General features: G+C 44.6%; 1 protein-coding gene across 3 annotated transcripts in view; it reads left to right on the top strand.

Annotated features, from left to right (window-relative positions):
• The window catches only part of SIPA1L2 (signal induced proliferation associated 1 like 2), a 601,890-nt gene that overhangs the window by 346,042 nt on the left and 239,449 nt on the right, over positions 1-16,399 (top strand). For all 3 annotated transcript variants that reach the window (XM_082249126.1, XM_082249125.1, XM_082249127.1), the window contains one exon: positions 7,987-8,110. In XM_082249126.1, the coding sequence (XP_082105252.1) occupies positions 7,987-8,110 (124 nt within the window). The remainder of the gene's footprint in view (positions 1-7,986; positions 8,111-16,399) is intronic.

Consider the following 16,399-nt stretch of genomic DNA (forward strand, 5'->3'; position numbering starts at 1 on the left):
ACATTTTTCTGCATGCACTTAGAATTTACAATAAGAATAAATGATCAGGTAAATTGTGTAGAAGGTCTTCAGTTAGCTTAAAAAGATGAACTGTGGATTATGTCTGATATATTGGGAATTATATGCAGATATCCACTGGCCAAACATCAACTCAGTCTGCTGTTAATATTGAGCCCAGCAGACCAACTCACTTATCTCTAATTATGAGTAACAAGGAGTATGTATGACTTAAGCTGGCCATACATAGATTTATCATCTGGTTATTGTCACAATGGCAGAGCCATGGGTTCTAAACCCCACTTAAATGATTCCAGGCTCTGTTTTACTAAAAATGATACTGTAATTTGGAAGTTTAACTTCATGCTGATTAATGTTGATTTGGAACATTCATTTCCACTTTTCTATTTACACGTACATTACTCAGACATTACCGGCAATGCATAGATTTGTTGCAACACAATCAAAACTGGAGTTGTGCTTGGCTAGCCTGAGTCACAGTTAAAACAAAACATCAGGCAGATGAAAATGGAACAAAGGAATGTGGCTGTGGATTCCTTCTATAATCTATAACTGTAACAGAGAAAGAGGTGTTATCTGTCCGGTTGTGCTGTGTGATGGGGCTGCATAAATATCAGGACTGGATGAGCAGATTTACCAATTTTTTGGCAATATAAACAACTCTTTTATAAGTATTTCATCTATGTATTTAGCTGTTTGCCTGAAGTTCTGCTTTAATATGCCAGAAGAGAGAGCTTGACAAGGATTACAATGGAATTCCTGCTTAACTATTTTTAAAAATGCCCCCCCCCCTCCTCCTACCTACCCTATGTATAAAAGACCAGCATACTTCCCTTTTTTTAGTCCACTTGGGTCCAGTCACGGGATTCCACAGCTCCAGTTTTCTCGTATCAGTGAGCGGTGTCTACAGGGAATGGAGGGAACACCAACAACGACCATCATCAAACACTCTTTGTCACAGGGGAGCCGAAGCTGTCGGATAATGTCACCAGATCACAGCTCCCCGAGCAGAGAGGTTCTGACTGTCAATCAGCAGCTCTCTGCTCTGACCAACCCCCCCCCCCCCCATTGGAGCACTGAGTGGCCAGCTCTCTGTGGGTTGCCAAACGAGCTTTGGCTGCACTTCTCCGTTAAGAATAGTTAGGGCTCTTTCACACGGTCCACCTCCATAGGCGGATCTGTGCTGCTCAGCGGGGATCGATCCGCAAACCCTGCTGAGCCGGCAGATGACAGCTCCGTCTCCCCTTGCAGTGCGGAGAGGGAGGTGTCACAGCCCCCGCTGCTCTCTTTGGGGAATCGGATGAGAGCGGACCGCCTGTCCGCTCTCATCCGATCCCATCCGATCCCCAGGACGGATGGAAAATAGGGTTTCCATCCGTCCGGATTTCACGGACAGGATCGGATGCGGATGGCAGCGGGTGTCAGCGGACATGTCACCGCTGACATCCGCTGCTCCATAGGGCTGAATGGGGCATCCGATCAGATCCGCCTAAAAAACTGACAGGCGGATCTGATCGGACCGCCCGTGTGAAAGAGCCCTTAGTGTCAGGCAGGAATTTCACTTTAGGTCTCTGACTGATTGTTCTTTTCTGCCAGTACTTGTTGACATTAGTTTAATTAGTAAGACTGAACTTATTTTGCTTTGCACTGCATACAAGAGAAAATTCCCAAAAATGTCATTATATGACTGATCTACCATCTGAATTGGCCATACAAAAGAAAATATTTGCAATCATATAAATTATTGTAATGTGGAATTCTAGTCTTCAGAAGCTGCTTTTGTTATTAACCACTTCTGGACCGCTTACAGTATATTTTTATATAAAAAATGCGAAGGCGCCTGACCCTGGCTAAAATATGTTAAAACCTGCTGCCCTTTTAATTGTTAGGTAACAATAAATAGGTAGATAAATAAATGGTAAAAAGGCGCTGGTAATCTTTTTAAGTGCTGGGTATAAATATTTGTAAATAATTAGAGAGTGTAAACTTACTAAAAAAACTTTTCTAAAAATTCAATACAAACATCAGTGGTGCTTATATATACAATAAATGAATAATTAATTTATAAAGTGCAAATGCTGTGCAACAATAGTGCAAAAAGTAAAGTGCTTGCTTGTGTATCCACAAATTAAATTACAAATCATAAATTATTGCACCGACAATATTGTGCCCACTATTATAGTGCTTGAAGTGATTTAAAGTGCTTATAAATAATATATAGTCCAAGTCAGTTCAAGCAGGGAAAAACTGGATATATATTGCTTGGATCTTTGGTCTCTGCTAAACCCGGAAGTAGCGAGTAAGGGCATTTGGAACGCAGGCTGGGACGCACGCCGACCGCCGCATGCTAGCAGGGGGAAGGAGACATAAGAGAGATACTGCAGATCCTCGGAGGTTTTTCTTCCTGATACCCGCAAGCAATCCATGCAAATTGCCCAGTGCCAGGAGGGCACAACTAAATGTAAGGAGCCAACTATTGTGATTTTATGTACTTTTATTAAAATTGACAGTATTACACTATTTTGGCTATCTTATGTGTCTTTATACATGCGGGCTCTACCTTTACACGTATGAGTAACGCAAAAATAGCAGAAAGGAGCAGGATATTCTGAAAAAGGAGTCGGTAAGGTCTGATCCACCTATATAAAGGGATCACAGGCGTTGGGGGTCCTTGCGACCTGCTTCAATCTGGTAAGAGGCTAAGAGTGACACACCCCACCACCTGGAGCACTAAAGATCCAAGCAATATATATCCAGTTTTTCCCTGCATGAACTGACTTGGACTATATATTATTTATAAGCACTTTAAATCACTTCAAGCACTATAATAGTGGGCACAATATTGTCGGTGCAATAATTTATGATTTATAATTTAATTTGTGGATACACAAGCAAGCACTTTACTTTTTGCACTATTGTTGCACAGCATTTGCACTTTATAAATTAATTATTCATTTATTGTATATATATGCACCACTGATGTTTGTATTGAATTTTTAGAAAAGTTTTTTTAGTAAGTTTACACTCTCTAATTATTTACAAATATTTATACCCAGCACTTAAAAAGATTACCAGCGCCTTTTTACCATTTATTTACCTACAGTATATTTTTACTGCGGCAGGCTGCCTCCTACAGGAAAAAACAACATAGGTCTAAGTCCCTCATCTGGAGGCACCTAGGGGGCGAGTGTGCGCCGGCGCTACAGCCCCCGATCGCCAGCGGGGAAGCTGATGTGAGTGTCAGGCGGCTCCGATTGCCGCCTGACACCCGCGATCATTCCCGGCTGAGAGAGAAGGACGGTCGGCTGTTGTAAACACAGCCGAGCGTTCTTCTCCCTGGGATGATCATAGAGATCATGTGATCCTTCTATATAGGATCACATGTCTCTATGATCATTTCACAAGCCACGCCCCCCCCCCCCACTACTGTTAGAATAACTCCCCTAGGCTCACACTTAACCCCTTGATCACCCACAGGGTTAACCCCTTCCCTGCTAATGACAATATTACAGTAACAGTGCATATTTTAAGCACTGATTACTTTGGTACCCCCAAAAGTGTCAAAAATGTAAGTTAGGGGTCCGATCTGTCCGCCGCAATGTCGCAGTCCCGCAAAAAATCGCAGATCGCCACCATTACAAGTAAAAAAAAAAAAAAAACAATAAAAATGACATAAATCTTTCTCGTAGTTAGTAGATGCGATAACTTTTGCGCAAACCAATTAAAATACGCTTATTGCGATTTTTCTTACCAAAAATATGTAGCAGAAAACAAATTGGCCTAAAATGTAAAAAAAATTTGATTTTTTAATTTTTTTTGAGAATGTCTTATAGCAGAATGTGAAAAATATTGTTTTTTTTTTTTTTTTTTGTCGCTCTTTTTTTTTATATATAGCGCAAAAAATAAAAATCGCACAGGTGATCAAATACCACCAAAACAAAGCTATATTTGTGGGAAAAAAAGGACGTAATTTAGTTTGGGTACAGCGTCGCATGACCATTCAATTGTCTGTTAAAATAATGCAGTGCCGAATCGCAAAATAGGGCCTGGTCATTAAGGGGGCAAATCCTTTCGGTCTTAAAGTGGTTAAGGGGTCTGTTTTTGTTTTATTTTCCTATGTTGGCGGAAGAGTTCGGTCTTTTCACCCTGACTGATTTTTCAACAGCTATGATAGCTTTTTTCTTATATAGAGGCTTATGTTCATAGCTCACTAGTAGGAAAGTAAATAAAAGGGACACAATTATATAACAACAAAAGTATTATCAAACCAAGCTCCATGAGCTAGTAGCTAAAATACTGTACAGATTAAAGGAAAGTGCTGTCCTGTAGTGAGTGTTTTTTTTTTTTTGTTGTTTTTTAATTTTTACCTGGTTACATTGGTTTATTATAAGTTCAGATTAAGGGGTAATTCTGTGTAGCATCCAACCACAAGCTTTATGCATACATTGACAAAAAATAATGGATAAGATTTACTAAAACTGGAGAGTGCAAAATCTCTGGTGCATCTCTCCATAGAAACCAATCAGCATCCAGGTTTTATTGAACAAGCTGAAGATAGAAGCTGATTGGCTACCATAAACAGATGCCTTCACATTTGGGTGAGTGGCATCACATCTTAAACATTATAGAACAAGTCAAGTTAAATGTAACTAGCTACTTACTGTAGCATGATCTGGAAAAATTAAACCTTAAAACTGTTGTAAACTCTCACACATACCCATTGAAGTGAAAAGCATCAGATGATATGCAGAGATTAAACAAATCCTCCTATATAGGTTTTACTTGTTTGTCTGCAGTCTTCCTACTCCTACACCCCTTCAAAAGGGCAGAAAAGTGTTAAAATCTTTCTTCATCTGTCAGAAGCACAGAGGAGAGGGAGGAGAGGCTTCAGTAACAGTGTGTGAAAGATGATTGGAGGAAAGGAACACACCCCCTACACACAGCAGAAGAACTGTGTTCTGAATAGACAAGCTGTCTGCTGAGCTCCCCGTCCACCACTCCCTCCCAATACCAACTTATATCATGTGTCAGGAAACTCCTCAGAGTTAAAGCCTAGTACACACTATCAGTTTTTTTTCCTTCAATCCAGCTCAGGCTGGAGCCTCTGTACTAACAATCCAACGTTAGTACAGCGATCTCCCCTGCTAAGATATTGTGTTCTGACAGGGGGCAGCCCCCCCCCCCCCCCCACCCGCCAGAACACTCCGGTCAGGGCTCTCAGCCATTGGCTTGGACCACTGTTTGGGAGCCGGTCAGCTGCTGGTTTTCCAGCATGCTTGTCCAACAGAAGCCGGGCAAGCGGCTGGCTTCTGTTGGGCCATCTGCCATACACACAGGCCAAATGTCAACCGGTTTTTATTAAACCAGCCAATGTCGCCCGACATTTGGCCTGTGTGTACTAGGTTTTAGACAGGACAAGAAATCACAGGAGTGGTTGTCACAGGGACAGGAAAACTCAGATAGTAATATTAACCCAACAGAGGTTCTAAACCTTCCCCATTTTATTGAAAAAGTGTTTTGTTTCTTTTTTTTTTGCAGTTTATGACCCAACTGGAGAGATCGTCTATCATTTCTTTACCCTGTGAACAAGGGGACATTTATAAAACTTTAAGGGACATTGTCACTTTAATGGCAAAGTGACAGTTTCTCCTGATTGCCCACCTTTTCTCCTGATTGCCCACCTACCCAGCAAGTTATACCCAACAACCCACCCTCCCTTGCCCCCTTCCCCTTTTCTCAGGCCATCAGAGCCCTTGTTCGATTGCTCCAAGGGAGCGTGGCTTCAAGAGATGGAGGCACATGTGACTTCCCCTATTTGAAAGGGATTGGGTCTGCCTGTATACTGTCATGTTGGGGGGCAGTAACATTATCCACCCAGATGAACTCCAACAACACCGCAGTGAGATGATGGTAAAGGAGGGTGGATTAGTGAGTGTACCTTGCTGGGAGGAGGAGGCGTTTGTTTAACTCCATTATCACAGTAAATAGGGTCTGTTTGCACTAGGAAGAAATGCTACTGTTTTCCTGTCCAAAACAAAATAAAAATGTAATAAAAATTAATTTGGTGAATATTATGAATTCCTAATTATAGCAATACAGTAATGAAATTTTCATATAGGTAAACTCTTATGAGTGAAATAAAAGGGTAAAGAAACAAGTCAGTCCCTAATTGAGCTTTGTGGAGGCAGAACACTGCATCACTTTCCTACTGTGCTTCTTTTTTGTACAGACTTTGTGAATCTAAATAATAGACAAATTAGTATTCGATCGGTTTGCAGCTGCTGAACTTGCCATCACAGAAGAAAATAGGAGGTTTAACTGAAGAATTGAAAAAAAAAATATGCTAATAGGGTAGTGTTTCCAGCATTTCTGTAAATGTTGTCACCCTGTAGCAGATCAGCTTGTATGACATCTGGAAATATGGCATAAAATTGTCATTTTTTTTTCACTGACATCAAGGCTATAATAATGAACACTAGCACACACTTTTAACTGTACAGCTAAGCTTCAAACTCAATGCTTGCCAAAGTATCTTTTAGCAAGGATGAACTGTCCTTGAGTAGCAAAGATGCTTGGTTAGCATATATCTGAAATATAAATGCTGCTGCTTCAAAAAGGATAAACAAAATAAAAGTGGAACTGCAGCCAAATCTTTTCTTTAGTTTCGAGTACTTTGATGAAGGTTTTATTGTATTGTGCAGTAAATTGCTTAAAAATCTGCGCTAGTTCAAATAATAGAACGCCAAGCAGCTCCTTAATAACTGTGATACCAGCTCATACCAGATATAAATAAAAATAAGCAGCCCTAATAATAAATGCAATTAAACAGATTAATTAAATATCAAATAAAGGTAATGGACACACATCAAAGTGCTAGTGCAACAAAAATTAATGCATAGAAGGTGAGCTCACAAACTTGCAGACCCAAAAAAGTTCATTATAAAATCCATAAAGATGAAAATAGTCTGTTCAATACAGATCAATGACATCTAGTGATCCAGAAAGTGCAATTGTGCAATGGATATAAGAGGAAATCCACCACCCGGCATTAGCAATTGATAGATGCCTGTTACCAGATAGGTTGGACCAAAAATTATAATGGTATGGCCCGTTCCCCGAAGACGTCATTTGTAAAGAAACGCGTAGAGAGTGGCTTTGCTTACAACGTCATTACACACGTTCTGCCATTGCCACCCTTGGCTTTGGATTCACGTGAGCAGTCAGCCTGCAGCCTGTTATATTGAATCGGGATCACCTAGAAATCATTAAGTATGAACTTTGCTAATAAATGGTGAGATTTAAATGAGTTTCGCTGTTGGCAGTCTGTTTTTCACCCTTTTATTTCATATCGCAAACTGCTGCTGAGCGGCAATCCTCTCCACTGAATACCTTTTTACACTGTGACACATGTGAGTTTGACCGTTATAATTTTTGGTCCAACTTATCTGGTAAGAGGTGTCTATCAATTGCTAATGCCTGGTGGTGGATTTCCCTTTTCTCCATTGCACAATTGCACTTTCTGAATCACTAGATGCCATTGATCTGTATTCAAGGACTGTTTGTGTCTTTATGAATTTTATAGTGACCTTATTTGGGTCTACAAGTTTGTGAGCTCACCTTCTGTGCACTAATTTTGTTGCACTTGCACTTTTATGTGTGTTCATTCATTTTATTTGATATAATTTATTTTATTTGTTTAATTGCATTTTTTTATTAGCACTGATTATTTTTATTTATTGTATTGTGGCCTTCCCCTTGCATTCTTTAGTGTCACTTTCCCGGTGCACCCAAATCTTAAAAATAAAAAAATAAACAATAATATATAAAGATCTATGTTAAATCTATAAATATTTATTGCTATACTGTGTAAGTTTTGGTTCTTTTTAATATACTGCCCAGATGATTATGACAGCAACAAGCTCCTAACTGCATTATGTTGTGTTTCTTTTTCTTCTTTTTTTTCTGCAGATCATTGCATGGAATCGTTTTGCACTTTAAATGACATAGAGTATGGACAGAGCTTTAATGCATCTCAAAAGCATTCTTCTGGCTCCCACTCTGTAAATGAGAAAGACTATGGCGATGCCACTGGGTATGTAAATAAAACTAATATTTTAGACAGGGCTTTTTTTTATCAGAGAAAAAGGTGCAGTAACTCACCACACTCCCCTGGCACATGCTTGCCTCCTACCCACAACCTAGAACTGCCCCTAGAACCATCCCTTGTCTCCACCCCTACACACCTCCTAGCACTGCCCTCTTTTTTTTGAAAGGTGTTTATTTATGAATTTTCAACCAACAACATACAATACAGGTACAAACAATGCCAGTAAGAAAAATATATATTTAACAGGCACTGAAAATACACCAGGTCAATGGAAGGCACTGCAGAATAACATGACAAGAAGGCCAACAGGGCCCGGGGGGGGGGGGGGAGGGGAAGGGAGGGAAGGGAATGGGGAGGAAAGAGGGAGGAGGGGCTTCAAGCATAAATTTCCCCAGAATGTCAAACAGCGGCTGTGGAGCACACCTAGCATAACACCAAAAGGGAGCCCCACCCTAGGATGAATGAGGGGGGCAGCAACGGAACAAGACAACTAACACAAACAAGGACACACGACCACCTACACCCCCAACACTCACACTAACACAACCACTCACACACACCTCCCTCTACCCTCAAGTACCCACCCCCACGGGGGGAGGGAGCAGGTAATACACAACATGAAAACCAGATAATCCGTCAGTACACCTGGGACCACAACAGTCTCAGTCAGCAGTCAAGCTCGAGGGCAGAGGGACATCTGCCCAGAATGAATCCTCCACATCAAGCCAAGGCTGCCAAATTTTAATAAATTTATGAGGGCACCCTCTACTCTTATAGATCAGTTTATAGAGTGGTACGTCACCTCGCACTAAAACATAGAATTGTTGCATGGTAGGCAATTCAACACTTTTCCAATGTAGTAAAATAAGCTTCCTGGCATAGAACAGTAGGATACAGAGCAAGATCCTAGGACGCACACAGTGTAAGATATCATTCAACACACTCAACAGGCCCACCTCAGGCATGTGTGGGACCAGTAAATGTAATTTATTATTAAAGAAAGCGAAAATAGACTTCCAGTAGCCGTTAATATGGGGACAGGACCAAAACATGTTAAGGAGGTCTGCTGCGGGACAGCCGCACCTAGAACAGGCAGCGCCCGGGGCAACCCCCATACGGACCAACTTTTGAGGGGTGTAGTGCAAATGGTGAATGAATTTAAACTGTATCAATCTGTGGTTGGAACTAATAAGGTCCTGGAAGCACACCTCTGAGGCCTCGTCCCATACCTCCTCCGACAGCTCAGGAAGGAGTGCGACCCACTTGCACAAGGCCAATTTAAACGGGTCAGCACTCGCTGCCTGCAACCTCGAGTAAAATGTAGTGACCAGTTTAGTTATCTCTGGAATAGACAATAGTTTCTTTATTGGGGATTCCTGGAGCTCTATGGTCAACCCAGCAAATTGCGCACGGGCGGCGTGGCGTAGGTATTTAAAAATGAAACGGTTGCTCACACCGTGGCGGGCCTTCAGGTCATCAAAAGAAACAAAAACAGTTGACCGAAAGACGTGGGAGACGTGAGTCACCCCAAGTCCAGACCACCAGCCCGAGTCCGATGACCGTAGAGCTCCGGGAAGTTGGGATTTTCCCACAATGGGGCATTAGGAGACCCCACCGGTGCATCCCACAGCATCGCGTTGCCAGCATGCCAGGCCAGCCACCCACCCTCCACAGTAGAGGCACGAGAGCAGCGCCTGGGGACCGACCTGTGTAGAGCATCCAGAGCCTACATTCTAGAGCCATGCAAGGCCCATACAAGGGTAGTGGAGGAGTTCCCAGGAGAGTCACCAAGCCAGCCATACAAATAGGTAAGCTGTGACGCAAGAAAATATTTGTGGAGATCCGGACATGCCAGGCCCCCTTGAAATTTAGAGGCCTGGAGAGAGGATCGAGCTATGCGAGGGCGGGAGCCCTGCCAAAAAAAGGAAGTGAGGGTGGAATCTTTTTTATGGAATAAACGCTTGGGCAGAAAAACAGGGGAAGCACGAAAAAGGTAAAGGAATTTAGGTAAGTAAATCATCTTAAAAATATTAATCCTACCAATGAGATTCAGTGGCAACGAAGACCAGGTGCGCAACCGAACCTCCATATGCGAAATTATAGGCTGGACATTCAGGGAGCTGTAATGTGGGAGACATGCGGACTCCGAAGCGCTGCAAAAAGCTAAAGCTCTAAAAAGCTAAAGTCTGCGGGGGGGGGGGGGGCAAGCGGAAAAGCCACCAATTTATCCCAGCCCACTCTAAGGCCAGACACCCCACCGAACTCCTCCACCACCCCCATCAAGGCTTCAAAAGAGGACTCACAGCCATCAAGGTAAATAAGTGCGTCATCTGCGTACAGTGAAATGTTCTCCTCCAGGTCGCCACAAAGGATGCCGCCAACTGCCACCGTCTGACGCACCGCCAGAGCCAAAGGCTCAATGGCCAGAGCAAACAGAAGCGGCTACAGAGGGCAGCCCTGCCTGGTACCTCGGTGAAGGGAAAATGTCGCAGAAACATCCTTATTCGTACACACTCTAGCTAGAGGTCTTGAGTATAGTAGGCGTACCCATTTAATGAAGGAGAGGCCAAACCCCATTTTGGACATGACCTGCCAGAGGAAGTCCCATCTCACTGTATCAAAGGCCTTCTTAATGTCCAGGGACAACACCAGGCCACTTCTGGCTGCCTTGGCTGCAGTATATTGGTGCAGGTGGAGTCGGCGGATATTGTCGTACGTGCTCTTTCCAGGCATGAACCCATTCTGATCAGGGTGGATGAGAGTACTTATAACTTTAGCGAGGCGGTTAGATAAAAGCTTGGCTAGGACCTTAACATCACTTTTAAGCAATGATATAGGGCGATATGAGTCACACAACAGTCCATCTTTGTCAGGTTTGGGGGGGAACACTATGAGAGCCTCCCGCATAGACGCCGGGAGTTCCCCCTCATCCAAAGCCGATGCATATAGGTCTCGCAGTCTACAGGCAAGGTCCCCCGGGTACTCTTGGTACCACTCTGCGGGTAAGCCATCAAGTCCAGAGGTTTTATGGAAGGCAGGGAGCCAATAGCAGTCTCAATTTCGTCAGTAGTCAGAGGGGCATCCAGCAACAGCCTGTGGGCATCAGACAACATCGGAAAATCCAATGAGTCCAAGAACCCAACAAGCTCGGTTTCGACAACCACACCCTGCTCCGAATAAAGATCAGAGTAAAAGGAGCGAAACGTCTCATTGATACGCAGGGGGTCCGCCAGGACCGAACCGCCAACCGTACGGATCTGGGCGATCGAACGGTCCACATAGTCCGCCCTGGAAAGGAATGCCGGGAGTCTGCCATTCTTCCCACTATGTTCATGGAGTCTAGCAGTAAGATAAAGCTGTTGCTTACGGGTCATGTCAACTAAATGTAGTTTAAGGGCAGTGTGGGCCCCAACCAGGGCATCTCGAAAGGCAGGGGCAGGGTCAGCAGCATACCGAGCACGCGCAGCGTGCAAGGAGTCCTCTAGCTCACGCAAAGCGGCCCAACTAGAGCAGCGATGGGCAGCAATACGCGAGATGTAGGCGCCCCGCGTAGAGGCCTTGAAGGCGTCCCAGCGAGATCCCACAGTAGAGGATTGGGAGTTGAACTCCCAGTATGTGGCCCTATCCTGAAGGACCAGGTCACGTAGTTCAGGTGCGGAGATCCAAAGAGGGCTGAGTCTCCACATCCGAAAGGCAACCCTATGGCCTAAAGTCAAGTCCACCCTGAGTAGAGAATGGTCAGACAACGTCTGGGCAACGTAAGCCACCGAGTGAACCATTGGCATCATGTCGGGAGAGGCCAGTGCATAGTCCAGCCTGGAAAGAACGTTGTACGTTCTGGATTGGCAAGAGTAAACCCTCGCCGCAGGACATCTCAGGCGCCAGACATCCACATAGTTATATGAGGCACACCACTGACTAAACAACTTAGACTCATGCTGGAGGGGCCTCAAACGGTCCAGCACAGCGTCCAGAACTGAATTAAAGTCCCCCAGCAGGAGAGTAGGGACACAGGGCAACCCAGCCAACCCCACACTCAAGTCAGAGGAAAAAGCAGCCGTAACAGGGGGAGACACATACACTACCACCAGGAGTAGCTGTACCGCATGAATGGAGCACAGTAAAAAAACATAACGGCCATATGGGTCAGTGATCACCCTGGAACAAGTGAAGGGCAGCCCCTTACGGATCAAAATGGAGACACCCTAGCGTAATTGGAATATGTAGAGTGGTACGAACTGGAGACCCAATGCTTGTGCAGCGCACGGGTGCGAGAGCCGGTCAGATGCATCTCCTGCAAACACAGGACATGCGGCTTATGGCTCTTCAGAAAATCAAATAACATGGCCCTCTTAAATTTATAGTTAAGGCCCCTTACGTTCCAGGAGACATACGTGACCCGTGACATGGGAAAAGGTGCGGAAAGGTAACGACGGGGCGGGAGCCCCAAATAACAGTATCCCCCGACACAGCTGCAAAGCCCCGAGGGCAGAGGAAGGCAACAGAAAAGCAGTCACACACAGGCATACAACACACACACACAACCAACAAGAAGACAAGGACATATGGCGCAGGGGGGACAGAGCGAAAAAAAAAAAAACAGCCCTGGCCCCTCGGCAAAAATTGACCAAGGAGGAAAAAGGAAGGGGAGGGGGGAAAAAACAAAATAACCCCTCAGAATCCCCTGCCCAGACGCCCAAAAGATAAACAAAACAAGGCGCGTGCTTTATCCCAAAACCGTAAAACTATCTAGAAGCGAAGGACGTGGCCAGCCAGGGTCAGCTGGCAAAGTCCAAACTGGGCAATGCCCACTGTAAGCAACAAGTAAAGTACTCAGTTACCAATAGAAAAAAGAGGGGGGAAAAAATATATGCAAGGAGCAATACAAGGCAGCCCCAAAAAACTCAGAGGGGGTGTTCCCCTCACAACAGGGCAGCATGGCATCACCACACTCCACATGCAGCAAAAGTTCCTTGTCGGGCGACGGCCATCTTAATACCGAACCGAATCATCAGCCACAGTTCAGGAGACAGTTCAGGTCACAGGGGTACGGTTTCCAGGAGCTCGACCTTGGTGAGGTAAGGACTCCAACCATGAAATAACAGCAGCAGGAGACTGGAAAAAATTTGCCTTATCCTGATGTGTGACTCGAAGGGTAGCAGGGAACATCATGGAGTATTGCATAGCCCTCTCCCGGAGCATTTGCTTAGCCTGTTGATATTTAGCCCACAGGGTGCAGACCGCAGGAGAGTAATCCGGGTAAAGGATTATTAAAACCGCATTATTAATCTTCAGGTTCCCCTTGAGTCTAGCAGAACGAAGGATAGAGTCTCTGTCCCTGTAATTTAACAAGCGGATTATTACAGTGCGGGGGGGGGGCTACCCACAGGGAGAGGCCTACCCGGAACCCTGTGAGCCCGCTCAATAACAAAGCATGAGGACAAGGAATTCTGGCCAAACTCCTCCTGGAACCAGCTTTCCAGGAAGGACACAGGGTCAGACCCCTCAACCCACTCTGGCAGCCCCACCAGCCGAGCGTTGTTGTGGCGTAGGCGGTTTTCCAAATCATCCATCTTGTCTTCAACCTCTTTAAGTCTCTTCCCGCACTGTTTAAGGTCAGGGACCATGGGGTGGACAGTGTCCTCCAAATCACTAATGTGACGCTCAGTTTCCGTGACCCGGTCCCGGACCTTACACATGTCCTGGCGCATAATAGTGATGTCTAATTTTAGCTCCTCCACCTTCCCCATAAGGTCAGAATGGTTTACCTTGAGGGCCTGCAGTACATCCTTAAGCGTGGGTTCCCGCACCGGATCGTCATCCATCCCATCCATGCTGGGAGACGTCTGAGAGAGGAGCTCCGGGGGAGCGGATGCACCCGGCGAGGGCGGCGGTGATGCTCCGGATGCTTCCCCAAACAGGTCCGGGGTGGAGGCTGGGGAAGGCAGAGGCATGATGGAGAGGCGGCCATCTTGACAGGACCGGGTGGTAACGCTCATCTTGGCCGGAGGCTGCTTTCTCCGCTTTCCCATTCACCAAGACACCGACCGGAGGCGCCCAGAGCAAGGTACCAATCGCCCGCTGCAAAAAGATTCAATAAAGGAGCGTAGGAGCCGAAGGATGGAGCAAGATTGCAGCAAGGGGAGCTCAGAGCCGCCAAAAACACGTCCGCTTACATGTCCGGCTAGCCACGCCCCCTAGCACTGCCCTCTTTAGTTAACAGGGAACCAAGTATTATTCGGGGGGTAATGCATATTTGCAAGCATACCAGCGTACTTGTATACAGAGACTGGGTGTATGCACCGAATGCAGACTGTGTCCAGGGCGTACATCCCTGTAAACATACATGGGGATGTGCGTCAATATAAGGGGGAGGGGAGTGGGTACCTGATTTTGACAGGTACCCATTCCCCACTTCCGGTCAGATCGATTTGAGAGGAAGTTCGTCTCCCCTCCTTACCTTGCAGCCTTCTGGGATACATTACAGGTCATAGAAGATTGTGGGACCAATAAAAAATTGCAGCGTAACTCGCACACGCACAGTGGGAAGCTAGCTGTAGCTGTGAAGCCGCAAGGCCTCACTGCCAGTTTTCCTTAGCGAAGATGCCGCCGCCTGCACCCAAAGCCGATTGAAGAATCGGCTTGGGTGAGGACAGCGCTGGTGAGGGCAGGTAAGTGTCCTTATCTTAAAAGTCAGCAACTACAGTATTTTTAGCTGCTGACTTTTATTTTTTGGGGAGGAGACTGGAGCTCTTCTTTAATTTGCAGGATTTTCTCTAACTTCCTGTTTAAGTTATGGGACAGGAAATTAAGGAAAATCTCCCCAATGGGACACAGATGGCAAGGAAAAACTGTCAAGGGTATAAGCCTCCCTTACTTATCTATACTTCTAAACCAGAAACAAGGTAAAAATAGGGAAAGAGGGACAGAGGGATTTCATTTGAAAAGTGGGACACTCCCTAGAAATGAGGGACAGCTGGGAGCTATACCAAATGGACTTCTTCTTATAATGTATGGGAACAGGATTTATGCTCATTCATGTTTTTTACATACAGGTGTTTTCTTAAAGGGTGTCAGTATGAATTGCATAAGTATCCTTTTTCTATACAATAAAGGAAGAGGTTTTCTACAGTCCTTTGGTGTAGTAATAACTTTTTTTCTAGATTGCAATTTCCTATTTAAAGTTGTTCAGCGATCATCATAAATATCTGAACAAGCATGGTTGAAAATAATGTTTTGTTTGTCTGCAGTGCATTGCTGTGAGATATAGCTCAATTTATATCACATAAGTGTGAACAGGATATAATCCTTTAGAGCAGGAATTCCCAAACTACGGCCCTGCAGATGTTCAGGAACTACAATTCCCATCATGCCTAGTCATGTATGTGAATGTCAGAGTTTTACAATGCCTCATGGGATGTGTAGTTCTGCAACAGCTGTAGGGTGCCGTAGTTTGGGAATCCCTGTTTTAGAGCAGTGGTGGTTAACTTGACACAGGGGACCTCAAGGGCAGCCACATGGGACGCACATAAAATTCCATGAATATTAAGCTAAACAAAGCTTTCCATGTGGTCAAAAACGATGGTCTTGCTACAAGATATGGTCATAAACTGCAGACATGCAACAGGAGATGTTTATAGGCTGCAGACATGCAACAGAAGATTCAAACTTTGGGGATGCTATAGGACAGGGGTCTCCAAACTATGGGCCTCCAGTTGTTCAGGAACTATAATTCCCATCATGCCTAGTCATGTCTGTGAATGTAGAGTTTTACAATGCCTCATGTGATGTGTAGTTCCGCAACAGATAGAGAGCCATAGTTTGGAGATCCCTGCTATAGGAGATGGTCAGAGACAATGAATATGCAATATGATTTATTAAAAACAGGGGACATGCTTTACGAGACTCTTATAGACTAGAGGCAGACTATATAAGACCGCTAGACATCACTGCTATTACAGCCCATTTGCAAATCATTCCTCCCACATTTGTGCTTCCTACAGCCCCTTAAAAATTAAAAGATATATTATAAAGTATCCATGAAAAGAAAAACGTAAGATAGTTTGAAATATTCCAAATATTTAACTACTAGAACCAATATTAAAGAAAATTTTCCTGAACAAGCATCTAGGTTTGGGAAAGACTACTGTCTGTAGGGGCCCAAACGGCTGCACAATAAGTGCCAAAGGGCCTAGGGTTGAGCACCAGGGCTTTAGATTGTATATATTTATGCAAGTCCTACTAAAATGAGAAGTGGCCCTTTGAATATTTAAT

Source organism: Pelophylax lessonae (assembly GCF_965119305.1).
Source record: "Pelophylax lessonae genome assembly, chromosome: 3".
Lineage (NCBI taxonomy): Eukaryota > Metazoa > Chordata > Amphibia > Anura > Ranidae > Pelophylax > Pelophylax lessonae.